At 30.4% G+C, this 13,404-nt stretch overlaps 1 protein-coding gene across 1 annotated transcript; it reads left to right on the plus strand.

Annotated features, from left to right (window-relative positions):
• Positions 1–9,961: 9,961 nt before the first annotated feature.
• On the plus strand, positions 9,962–12,566 carry LOC129943402 (uncharacterized). The gene is made up of 5 exons (XM_056052826.1): positions 9,962–10,149; positions 10,436–10,850; positions 10,915–11,354; positions 11,433–11,789; positions 12,222–12,566. The coding sequence occupies exons 2-5, from the start codon at positions 10,490–10,492 to the stop codon at positions 12,420–12,422; spliced, it is 1,359 nt and encodes a 452-aa protein (XP_055908801.1). The 5' UTR covers positions 9,962–10,149; positions 10,436–10,489; the 3' UTR covers positions 12,423–12,566.
• The last annotated feature ends 838 nt before the right edge of the window (positions 12,567–13,404 follow it).

The following is a 13,404-nucleotide window of genomic DNA, read 5'->3' on the forward strand; positions in this document are numbered from 1 at the left end:
AAAAAAAATATACATGGAATATAAAAAAAACAAAAATAAAATTAAAAAAAAAAACATACAAAAAAAGACAGTAAAATATAAAAACAAAAAACGTTAGATTTGCTGCTGTGGTTGTTCTAGTTTTAAGTAGTTTATAGGTAGAATAGGTAGTTTAAGTTAGTTTTAAGTTTTATATTAGGGACCTTATTTAAGTAGTTTTTAACCAAAAATAAAAAGGATATTGATATTAGTTTTTTTTTAAATTTTCTAATTAATACAATAATAAATAAAATTGAATTGAAGTTAAAATAGATCTTAGGACCGAAAGGCATTAGTAGTTAGTGCTATAGTTTAACTTAGAGTGTCCGTATGGGACCATTAAGTTAGTTGTAAGTTATGGATAATTAGGCTAGTTTTAGTCTAGCTTTAAGATAGGTAAAAAAAAACTGTATGTAGACGATCGTGATCTAGTGATCCTTTCATAGTCACCAGAAAATTTGCATTTTATGATAAATGGGTTGTCAACATATTGAAACACATAGGGACTTGTAATAAATACTGAACAATCCAGTGTCATGTCAAAGTCAAGATTTTCACATAGTTTGGTTAGAGGAAGTTGGTTCTTCAATGGCCATCGTCTTGAAATCACTAAAGATTACACTTATTTAGGCGTGAAGCTGAACCAAATGTATATATAAATTATCGAATGTGTTGTTAAAACATCTTTTTGTTACGCCGCACAAGTTTGGGGAACGGATGAATTTGAAGCACTAGAAAAGCTCCAAAGAAATTTCATAAACAAATTTTTTGATCTGCCAAATGGAAAACCTAACTACGCAAGTTATTAAAAAACGGGAGTTGCAAAACTGTTTGCAACACCCTTAAGATGCAGGTTTGCAAAATTGCTAAATATTGGTGATAGGTGTGAAGATGTTATCCAATTTAATTTAAATACCTTGGCTCCACTAATTCAATAACAAGGAGACTTTGTTCGAGAAAAATTGGAAGCAGAGGCTGAGCAGTCTGAGAGCAGAATAATTTACTCTTTACTATCCAAAACCGGATAGTCAATATAACAATGAAAAACGAATTGTCATATTGACTATCAAAGTTGTTCTTTCGACTTCTTATGTTGTCGAATTGAATACCGGCATTTATTCCAGCTCTGGCAATTGGAGTTAAAGTCAAGGACCATTGCGCTCAAAGTTCGAGGTAGTTCTTTAGGATGAATTTCTGAAAATGTTGGATTTGAAGCACCAACAAGTGTCGGTTAAGGACAGATTTCCGATGTCAGGATCAAGGCAATAATCCCGTCTTCCAAATTAAGACGAATTAAAGGTTAATGTATCTAAGCTTAAGTCTAACAACTTTCTTGGAGCAGAGGTAGATATTTAGGCTATCGACGCACCAACCCAACTATTGGAAGAAATCATGACCAAAGAATCCTTAATATCACACAAACCATTTTCTCATTATAATATGTGCACATCTTAACCCCTTATTCAATCAGGAAAGTAAACAATCGATCAAATATTCACTTTACTGCAGATTAAGTCAGCATATGACAGCATCTACAGAGAAAAGCTGAATAGACCCATGTCTGGTCTCCTTTTGAAAGTCAACCTAATATGAAGAGGTTGAAAACACCTTTAGTGGACCTTTTGACGTCAAAAAAAAAATGCTTGGGATTGTCTGAATATTTTTGTTAGCATTTTCCTTCGAAGGCACTATTGTGTCTAATTTTCTTTTTTATTTTTAACTTCCCAAAGGAAAAAATTGTACTAGGTCCGATTTGTCGAATTGAAAATTTTGACATTTCTTGACGTTTCAAGGTCTCTAGACGCTAACTAAAAGATTTTTGAAGAGATGTCTGTGCGTACGTCCTAACGTTCGGGACGTTTTTTTTTCGTCGTCGATAGCTCAAGAACCAGTTAAGATATCGTCATCAAAAAAATGTTGCTATATAGATAACAATGCAGAGAGATGCAGAAAGGACTCTCAAGAAAACTGAGTGTGTGGTGTTTTATAGAATTTAAAAAAAAAGGTGAACATTTTGGTTAAACCTAAATATCTCACGAACCAGTGTAGCTAGAGACTTGAAGTCAATTTAGTATTATACGAGGGTGGATTGAAAAGTTTCCGGCCTACCTTGAGGTGGCGTTCTATAGTACCATCTTTAGATAGCTTGTAGCTATAGTTTCCACCCGATCGCCATGTGAGTTTAGTTTTGAGAGCACACTGAACAAGGCGCCTCTGTGTTTTTCTTAAAAATGGAAAAGTTGGAAAATCGTGCTGTCATGAAATACTTCTATTTGAAGGGGTTAAAGCCGAAGGAAATCAAAGAAGAGATGGACTCAACACTGGGGACATCCTGCCCATCATATTCAACCATTAAGCAGTGGGTTTCCGAGTTTAAAAAGGGTTGTGTGAGCACCTCTGATGAGCCTCGCTCAGGACGCCCTGTTGAGGTCACAACTCCAGATATGATCGAAAAAATCTATCAAATAGTGCTGGAAGACCGCAGATAAAAGTGCATGAGATAGCTAAGACCTGTTAGATGTCAAATGAACGTGTGCAAAATATTTTGCACCAACATTTGCAAATGCAAAAGCTCTGCGCAAGATGGGTGCCGCGTTTTCTAACAGCCAATCAAAACAAGTCAATCGTTGCGATGGCTTAAATCAACGATCTGAAGTTTGGCCGGAAACTTTTCAATCCACCCTCGTATATTGTAAAGTAATAACAAACAAATATATTTTTGAAAAAAAATCCAATTTTGTTCAAAGAACAATAACGTTTTTATTATCTGGTAAAATTTGAAAAAAATCGAATTGACAGTTGGTTTAAAAAAAATAAAAACCTAAAAAAATATTACTCAAGGTTTTTAAAAATTACTTTTCTACTTAAATATCCTTACAAAAATGTGAGATTATGGTTTCCAACTAATCTTATCTTACAAGAAATATTGTGTCCAACATTCGGATAAATTTTAAAATCGAATTGACAGTATTTTACAGAAAAAATAAAAACCTAAACAAAACATTGCTAAAAGTTGGTAAAAATTGTTGCTTAAGAAATTTTTGGTTTTGGTTTGGTTTTCGACTAAAAATCTCGTTGGCAAAAACAGATTTTTAAATCAAACTATTTCATCATATGCAAAATAAAGTTGATAGGTAATCTAATTTTTTTGTGCACCAAAACTACAAACCTTTAAAGCGATACAAATCGACAGACAGTATGCTATCATTGTGGGTTCATCCCAGCCTCTTTTTTAATAACTTTCATGCACTTAAAGGGTTATTAATACCCTTAACATGTTTAAACTTTAAACACAATGAGACCTTTACAAAAATAGGAAAGGATTACAAATTTGAGTATCAAAATGAGAGCGAAAAACATTGTTGGGTAAAGCAGTCTATATTCTCGAATCTCTATACTTGACAGAAATTTAGCTCAAGATTGAACTGATAAACAATTTTGATGGTGCAAGTACTTCGGCTGAAATGTTTAGGGGATGTTAATGGAACTGCCAATTCAACAGAACAATTGTGGTAAAAATATCGGCAAAACAACGAAAGAAAAGAAACATTGCGGCGGTGTTCGAGTAATGTAAATGATTTTCAAAGCTTTTTTTTGGATTCTATCTAAAAAACTTAAACTTGTTGCACCTGCCGAAATATGCGTTGTTTTATTCAAGTTTTAGATGAATGAAGACTTTGTAAATTACAGCCAGCATTTTTGGAAATGGTGAATATGTGATCATTGCATAACGAATACGAAAATTTGCTAAGTTTCCTCGTGTATGACAAACGCCGTTTTGTTAAAACCAAAGGTCAGCATGGTTTAATAGCTCCTTCTTTATTGCGAAAGAAATAAGGATACCAGCGGGAATAAAACCACAGCAAGTAGTTAATTTTAATAGATATAATAACTATTCATCAACAACTTGAAGAATGTCTTCGTTTCATTTAAGGCTTATAGACAAAGCCATATAACTAGAGATCAGAGAAATCACTGAACACCCTACAAATGACAAAGTGCGCTATTAACTGCTGAAATTGATTAATTACTGAGTTGAAAAACCTTACTGAATAGAAATTACAACTCAGTTTGACATTTTCAACTGTAAGAGCAAAGACAACAACAATCAAAACTTCTGAGGCTTATTAAAAAACATATTTTTTTTCAAATCTTTATAAGAGTGATTGCACTAAAAACAGCAAAAGTTGCAACAAAACTTGTCTACTATGTGATTTGCGTTGCACATGTTTAGAGTCGCGTTACCAACTTCACGCACTCAATCGTTGTTTTAATATACTTCTTTATAATATCAAAACTTTCGACTAGACGTTATTCTTATACCGTCACCCACAAGTGGTGTTTTTCCTTTGACCATCATTTTCCAAACTATTGGGATTTTAGCAAGTTTAAGTGAGTTTTATGGAAAAACTTTTAATATGACAATCGAACCAGAAAAAGAACAGAATTATTTTTTGTTTAGTTAATTAATGAAAATAAAAATTCAGAAGCATACTTCAATCTAATTAAATCTAAATCAATATTAGATACTTTTATTATACTAGTCTTCTTTTGGCACAGTAGAGAAAAACATAAGAAAAATGGAAGTAAAGAAAAAACATAAAATATTTTATTTTCCATTTCCTTGAACATGAAATAAAGTTGTCCATTTTGCATGTTGTCACTACACAGAAAAAAAAAACACACACACATGATGATGAATTTAATTAACTTTTTGGATTTTCGTGAAGGTATTCGCACAATATATACAGTTGAGGTCATTTAATTAAGTCACTGCACTCAAAAAATTTTCCTGGTAGGCAAAATCTGGTAGAAAATACCAGCCAAAAAACTGGTACAATAGTCCAGATTTCGTGGTAAATAACTCCAGATTTCATGGTAAAAACCAAAAAACCAGAAATCTGGTAGAATCTAACAAGTACCAGGAGACATTTTTTTTAACCAGATTTCCTGGTAGAAAAAAAACAGGAAAAAATGTGGTAAAATACTCCAGATTTCGTGGTAAATAACTCCAGATTTCCTGGTAAAAAGAAATCTGGTTTTATTTACCAGAAATCTGGTTTCCTGGTAAAATTTTTGACAGAAAATTTTCTGGTAAATACTACCAGCGTCCTGGTAGAAAGTATGTTTTTTCCTGGTAAATTGAAGATTATCTGGAATCTGGTAAATAGAACCAGGACATTTTTTTTTCTGGTATATTTTTTCTGGTACATAAAACCAGTCTTCTGGTTTTTATTACCAGAAATACTGGGAGTTTGGAAATTATCTTTTTTTCTGGTAAATAAAACCAGGAATTTTACTGCCTGGTATATTTTTTCCTGGTAGATAAAACCAGTCTTCTGGTACTTATTACCAGAAATACTGGGAGTCTATAGATTATATGTTATCTGGAAAATAAAACCAGGATTTTTTCCGTCTGGTATATTTTTTCCTGGTAGATAAAACCAGTCTTCTCGTACTTATTACCAGCAATATTGGAAGTCTTAAAATTATCTTTTATCTGGTAAATAAAACCAGGAATGTTATTGTCTGGTATATTTTTTCTTGGTAGATAAAACCAGGCTTCTGATAATTAATACCAGAAATTCTATGAGTTTAAGAACTATCTTTTTTCTGGAATTTTATTGTTTGGTATATATGTTCCACTTAGGTAAAAAACATATTTTAGTACAGTATACCTATCAAGCCAGGAAAAAAATTCCTGTTATATTTTACCAGAATTCTGGTACCTACATTTTTACCAGAAAAAAAAAATATTCCTAGTATATTTTACCAGACTTCTGGTGTATTTTTACCAGGAAAAATATGCCTGATATATTCTACCAGAATTTTGATACATTTTTACCAGGAAAAAAATATTCCTGGTATATTTTACAAGACTTCTAATATATTTTTACCAGGAAAAAAAATATTCCTGGTATATTCTACCAGAATTCTGGTACATTTTTAACAGGAAAAAATATTCCTGATATATTCTACCAGAATTCTGATACATTTTTACCAGGAAATAAATATTCCTGGTATATTCTACAAGACTTCTGGTATATTTTTACCAGGAAAAAAAATATTCTTGGTATATTCTACCAGAATTCTGGTAAATTTTTAACAGGAAAAAATATTCCTGATATATTCTACCAGAATTCTGATACATTTTTACCGGGAAAAAAATATTCCTGGTATATTCTACCAGAATTCTGGTACACCACGTTTGGCTTGTTTGCTGGTAGTATTCATCATTCCCGCCATAAATACGTACCTAATACAAAATATCCATCCAATAACGGGACATGCATATTCAGAGATGTTGAATGTGCTCTATGCAAGCATGAGGAATGAAATTGTTGACACAGAGATGTTAAATGTAACTTTTTTTGATAGTTTTTGCAATTTTTATAAAATAAATAAAAGAATTTGCTTAATTGTCTTTTTAAGTAATTATTTCTGTATTGCTTAAGGCACATTTCATTACTAAATTTGTTTGGCACAGAAATTTAGAAGATTGTATGCAATTTACCTATTATATTTCTTCGTGTTTTTATTTATCAATGGAACCCATACAAAATTCAGATATATAAAAAAGGCAAATCTTGTTTTGGTTTCTTTTTTTCGATTTTGGTTCCTTTTTTCGAATAATCTATGAAAAAAACACATGGGCGGAGTCATCTTACGTGATAATTGAAAGTTGATTGATTTTCCAACTTGAATTAACCATGCAAACTTTCATGAAAATGGCAAATTTTTGTATGAAATCTAAAACTAATTAGGTGTCATTCAAATCATTGCAAAAAAGCGTTTTTAAATGTAACTTTTTTGAATAAAAACAAAAAAAAGATATCTTGAATAACATTACATGATTCCAGCCCAGTTTTCATAGAATGTTAAGGCCCAAATATAATAAGCATAGGAAAACACAAGCTTATGTCAAAAACCTCATAAAAAAACTCAAAATGTTCACACAACCTAAAACGAAAAACTTTTATGAGGTGATCTCAAATGGACTTCGAATTCTGTTCAAGCTACCCAAAAACACATGTTTAACATAATCACACGTAAAGATCAGAATTTTTGTTTTGTTAAGCTGTGACTTTTTTGAGGTTATCTCGAAACCCTGACTCGATGGGTTAAATGGACCTCGGATTCATTTTCAGCAACCCAAAAAAAAACTATTAATACAAATATGCCTTTTATTTGGGTCTTTAAGTAATCTGTCGGTGTAAAAGAAAACTATCCTATAAAATATCTACTCTTAAGTGTAAGCATTAGTTTTTCAACATTTACATAATTTTAGTTTATCAATTATTACTTAAAATTTTTCGAAAAACTACCTACGAATTGTGTATATAAAAAAGATTATTGTAAATTTTGTTGCCATGTAAAAAATATTAGGTATTCTTAAAAAAAGAAGAAAATTTAGAGTCATTTGTGAAAACACATTTTTTGTTGTGCTTAACTTTTATTAAATATAATTGAGGAGGTGATTTTCAAAACAAGCTATTGGTAAAAAATGAGAATGGATGTAATCTGTCCGGTAGTATTCATCATTCCCGCCATTAAAACATACTACAAAATATCCATTCGATAACGGGACATGCATATGAATGTCTATGCAAGCACGAGTAAAGAGTTGACCCAGAGATGTTAAATGTAACATTTTTATTGGTATGGTTTTAAGGTTTTAAAAAATTAATAAAAGAGTTTGCTGATATCGTCTCAAAAAATAATTTTTCCTGTATTGTATAACAAATTTTATTGTTGAATTTTTCTGCCGCACATATTTAGTAGATATTATGTGAGTTACTTCCTATTTTGCTTCATGTTTTTATTTATCAATAAAACTCATACAAAATTGACAAAATTATTTGCTATACACTCATAAGTATAATTGACATTACGATGTATAAAAAACAAACCTTTAACGCACTAATTTATAGTTGATCGCTTTTTCAACGCGAATAAATAAAATTAAATTTTTATGAAAATTATATATTTTTCTATGAAAATGACAACTAATTAGGTGTCTCTTTAAATTCTCGCAAAAAAGTATTTTTAAATTAATTTATCGTGCATAAAACACAAAAAAAGATATTTTGACTAGCAACTATAACATTATTACGATTCTACCCAGTTCTCAAAGATGTTAGGGTCAAAACATACTCAGCCATGTTGACCTTGTTTCCAGTTTATTTCATCGAAGAAGAAATCTTTTCTCTTGAAACCCTGTAGGGCTCATGATAAATTTGTTGTTCTAGAAGTTTCATGAAAAACTTAACAAACGTATCCAAATTATTCACAGATAAAGCGGTAACAGAGAAGACGCTTAGAATTCTTCTCCGTTGCCGTTTAATTTTCTGATTTTCAGTTAAAACATACTAAATAGGTTGTATTACTTTCTCAATTTCCTTTTTTTAATTTCAGTTCTGTCAAATATGTATTCTCTGAATTTAACCGACTACCAGAGAAAAATAAATTTTTGATAGTTCAAAATTTATCTTTTTGCTTACAGTGTCGCAAAAGCATTCTAGACTTAATAATTTACCCAATTCAAACAAGCCTAAATATCAAATATAAATTTTAATATTTTAATATATTTTGTTTGTAAAAACTTCATAAAAAACATTCCTACATACCCCTACTAAGTTTGTTACTCATCTCTGTTTTCTTTTCTATGTGCAGGGAGATTTACATTTCTAATTTAACAACCCTGCGCATTGCACAATGTGCTTGGTATTGTAAAATCGAAACTTGTGTGTTATTTCAGTGCAAACATCGAAGAGAGCAGCACGCGGTTTTTATTCGTGGTAACTTATTCGTGATTTTCTAATAAAATTGTTGGCAAAATTGTATTCAATTATTAGCTCAAGTAAAATTAAAGAAAATATTGCAATATTACTTTGTTATTAACAATGTAATATTGTAATTTTTTCTTTGTGCACAATTGTTTCTTCTTCAACCCCCATTTTTAAACTCACAAAAAAGCACGCGCTTTTCCTTTAGCGTTCATCTTCTTCATTTGGCGTCTGCATTAACCAGGTTAGTACATATCTTACGAATATTTTTTTTAAAATCCCCATTTTTAAAACATTTATATTTTCATATTATTTTAATTATCTTCAACAATGAACAAGCTATAAAACTAATTGTGAGGAAACAAAGCAATATTCCACTTTTTCGGCATTTTACCAGAGCGTTTACCAGCATTAACAAGGTTTCTACATACATAATCTACATTACCAAGACCAGACATAATTACAAGTAAGTAGGTAACACCATTTTATTAGAATTTTATTTTTGTATCGTTTTGAATCAATTCAATCTGACTTTGTGTAGATTATAATTTTCATTCAGTTTGAAATATACGTATGTATGTATAAATATCGTATTAAAATCCTCAAATAATATCTGTCGGCAAAATAAAAAAAAGACGTATTTTTTTAGGCAAAGTGTAACTTATTCGTAATTTTGCATTACACTTGTTGGTAATATGTATCTTTAGAATTGTGTTTATTTGCATACGCATGTTTAATTATGTACAACAGTGAACAAGCACGCTCCAATTGAAAAAAAAGACGCGCTATTCTACTTTTTCGGGCATTTCCATTAACCACGTTGATATACATATATGACTTTTATCTCCAATCCCAATTTAAAATTTACATTCTCACATTACCTACTGAATGGCAAAAAAAAGATTCTGTTTTTTTTATGGAGCATGCTTGTCAACAAAATTTCACTGTTTCAGATGGTTAAATATTAGTTTTATTTTTCTAAGATTATTAAATCATCTTTAAGAAAACCTAGCTGGTAATTTAGACAAGACAAGTTCAACAGAAAGTTATATCAGTTTTTAAGGATTTCGTTGTTGTATCGTTTAGCAGCAAAATTCTTAACGTAAAATGTCATTTGTATAGCTTATATTAATTTGTATTAATTTTGAGATGGACAATCAAACTAACATTAATTCTCCCACCCAACAGATTCCAAGAAAATTACAAAATTTTAGCAATCACCGGCTATACAACTAAAAAACTAAACTACCAGCGACTACAATTATCGGCTAGACATCTGACAACCTACCAGCTACTACAATCATCAGCCAGGCCAAACTAAATTGTATTTAAGCAGATAAAAACAGTAAGTAACACCATTTTAATATATACAACAATTATCTTTATACTAACAGAAATAGCCAAAACTTCATTGTTTAAAAAAATGTATCATCCTTTTATTTGAAATTCATTCTTGTATCATTTTAAAGCAAAATTCAAAGTGATACAATTGACTTTATATAGCTTATCTTAATTTTTAAATATACAGGTAGATATAGTTAATTAAACTTACATTAATTCAGTATATATACCTTCCTCTTTTTTGATATTTTTTAATCAATTATACTATGTAATTTGCTTGGCGTTAATAGCTTATAAGCAAAATTTCTTGCTGTACTCAAACACCCAACAAAATTGATAAAAAAATGGAAGAATCAGAACCACGTTCACCGTCACCTCTGGAGAAAAATAAGATAAGTGAATTAAAAGAAACAGAAACACCGGTCAACATTATCCCATCTAGTCAAGTACTTCTATCGACTACAAATTTTGTTTTGGTTCGAGATGACGGTAAATTATTACAAAAGGACTTGTCATCGCCGAATGACAACTCAATAAGTATTCAAGAGCAATCAGATGATCAATCAACGGTAGGTGGGGAAAATATTTCATTCTCAGAATTGATAAGTTCTTATTGCTCCAATGATGATGACAATGAGATGGAAGCTCTCATAACTCTTTTGAATGAATGGAAAATTCCAAAATTTGTTCACCAATTTTTTATTGGTAAATATAGAATATTGATTTAAAGTAGAAATATTTCAATAAAAACCAAAAATTACGTTAACAGATGAAAATCTTTTTGTACCGGTGTTGAAAGTGGCAAACGAATTTTTCATGGAGAGGTTTTTACAAACTTTAAATATAACAACCGCAAGTAGGATTGTTTTCTTTGATAAGTGGTATCAATGGAAAACCGAACGGTATACATCTTTATCTAATACTCCGTCTTTCGATGAGCGAAATGTTTCTACACCAACGACTAGTGTAGCGTCACCTTCATCTACCACCGCATTAGTGAGCAAAAGTTTGATAGATATTTTAAACTGTAAAGATGGACAAACAATTAAAGATTATTATGAAGAAAATAAAAACATCGACAATAAATCTGTTCGTAAGTTGCTCACCGATACAATTTTGTGTTACGCCAGAACAAACAATGTACATTTCTCGTCGAACGATTTAATAAAGCTCTCAGAAGAAATACAGTTGGTGTTTAATGAGGATCCAGTAAGAAATTAGAAACTGTTACCATTTATTTTTTTTAATTTTTAATTTTGTATGTTTTTAATTTTAATTAAATCATAGTTGGATTACTACTGCACAAAAAAAGGCATGAAAAATCCTAAAGGTAAACTTGCAAACAAGTTTCATAATTATCGAGGAAAAAGTCGTTCAATGAATCGCTTGTTTACGGAACACAATAATAAAAAGAAGAAACTCGATGATTTGCCAGTGGAACAAAATACTTTTGAACAAGAAAAGCTGCTTCTAAAAATGAAGCACGATCATCATACAATGAACGCTCAAGAAAAAAGTGATGCATGGGCAAAAACTTTTAGTATTCGCCAATTAGATCTCCAAAAGGCTAACAATAAGGCAATTAAATGGGAAAAATTCTATGAAAAATGGCACTTCATGAACTTTCCAAATGGCTATGAATATGTAAGAAAATAATTGGTCCTAATTTATTTTTTGATACCACGCCATTTTAAATTTTTATTTATCATTAACTAAACAATGTTTTTTTTATTTAATATTTAGTTAAATAACATTATTTCAATGAAATGGTTTTTATTAATTCCAACTTCAGAATTTGATTTGATTTTCCTCTACTCGAATCCTAATTATCAAATACTTCCTTTTCGGTTTTAAGGTGTGTTTTCTGTAAAATTATTCAATGCCATAATTCAAAATCAAGTTTTAGAATGCATTGATAACGTATCTAAGTTGTCTTTTCTTGCATGACCCTTTCAGCAATTAATATTTCATTTAATTTTATTTTATTATTAGTTTTCAACTTAGGTACTTTAGCAAGTATTGAATTAAAAAAGTGCTTTTTTTTAATTTAACTTTAAAAATAAACTTTCTTTTTAGATCGAATCAGACTTTAACAGAATGTTCGCAAATAAAAACGATGTTCTAGTGGGTACCAAAATAGCCAATTTTTGTAATTTAATGCTGCAATATGCGTTCCCAAAATTATTAACCAACATCGAGTTAAAAACCATGCTGTACGATTTCAATCAACAATGTCAAGCAGATGTGTGCGAAGTATCTCAGAGTAACTATAATTAACTCTAGCTATACATATATTACATACGGAGCCTTATCGCCAAATAGTCTTGTTTTGTTCAAGATTTTTGACTTTGCCACTTACGATTATATGGCAATAAGGCTTAGATAACAGGTTCTTATTCTTTTTAATTATTGTAAAACGTAGAAAACATTAAAATTAATCTTAAGTTAAAAATAAAACTCAAAAATTATTAATTTTTCTATTTTCTTCAAATAATATTTTCTTCTTTTTAATATAAAAAAGAAATATGTAAACAGTTAACAAGTTTGTTTATTGCAATTCTTGATTGCACACAAATTCAAAGCTTGGTTTAGGTACTTCATTGAATTGTGAAGCTTTGTTTTACAATATCTGTTTATGTTTAAGTTAACAACTTGAGAACCTATTTAACAAAAAAGGAAAAAATTGTATTAAATTCTATTGACTAAAAAAAATATTATAAGCTACTTTGAAAAATTATTGTTCTTTTCATAAATTTAACAATTTTTCATTTAATACAGCATAAACATAAAATCAAAACTACCTATTTTCTCATAACAACATTCTCAATTCTTTAACAGATACTATGACTGTGATGGTATTCATGCACTTGCACTATCTACTGCCACCAACCGCACGTGATAACAATAAGCGCTACACCGTAAAAGATAGCCAAGAAGCATCGATAAGATTGTTTGCGCTCCCTCAAGACTACAAGGAGTATCGAAATGCTATAGCTGCAAACAGTTCAAATTCCCAGCCACCGTTAATATCAATTATTGGTTCATTGACAAAAATCGAAGAAATCCACGTAGATTTCGATAACATGCATTTCAAGATGTTAACTATGGAACGTGCTATTGATATTTGCCTGAAAACATTCTTCACCTTTAACATGGCGTATCCGAAGCAATGTGAAAACTTTTGGCAATTCATAGATATTTATTTCTACCAAATCGAAAAATCAGCCACAAACGCCAAAGCTCGCAACCTTTTGCGATT

This window comes from Eupeodes corollae, chromosome 1 (genome assembly GCF_945859685.1).
Source record: "Eupeodes corollae chromosome 1, idEupCoro1.1, whole genome shotgun sequence".
Classification (NCBI taxonomy): domain Eukaryota; kingdom Metazoa; phylum Arthropoda; class Insecta; order Diptera; family Syrphidae; genus Eupeodes; species Eupeodes corollae.

Coding starts and splice junctions, on each gene's coding strand:
- LOC129943402 (XM_056052826.1), top strand. CDS start 10,490: ATGGAAGAATCAGAACCACGTTCACCGTCACCTCTGGAGAAAAATAAG. Junction 10,851..10,914: donor TGTTCACCAATTTTTTATTG/GTAAATATAGAA, acceptor TTACGTTAACAG/ATGAAAATCTTTTTGTACCG. Junction 11,790..12,221: donor TTCCAAATGGCTATGAATAT/GTAAGAAAATAA, acceptor CTTTCTTTTTAG/ATCGAATCAGACTTTAACAG.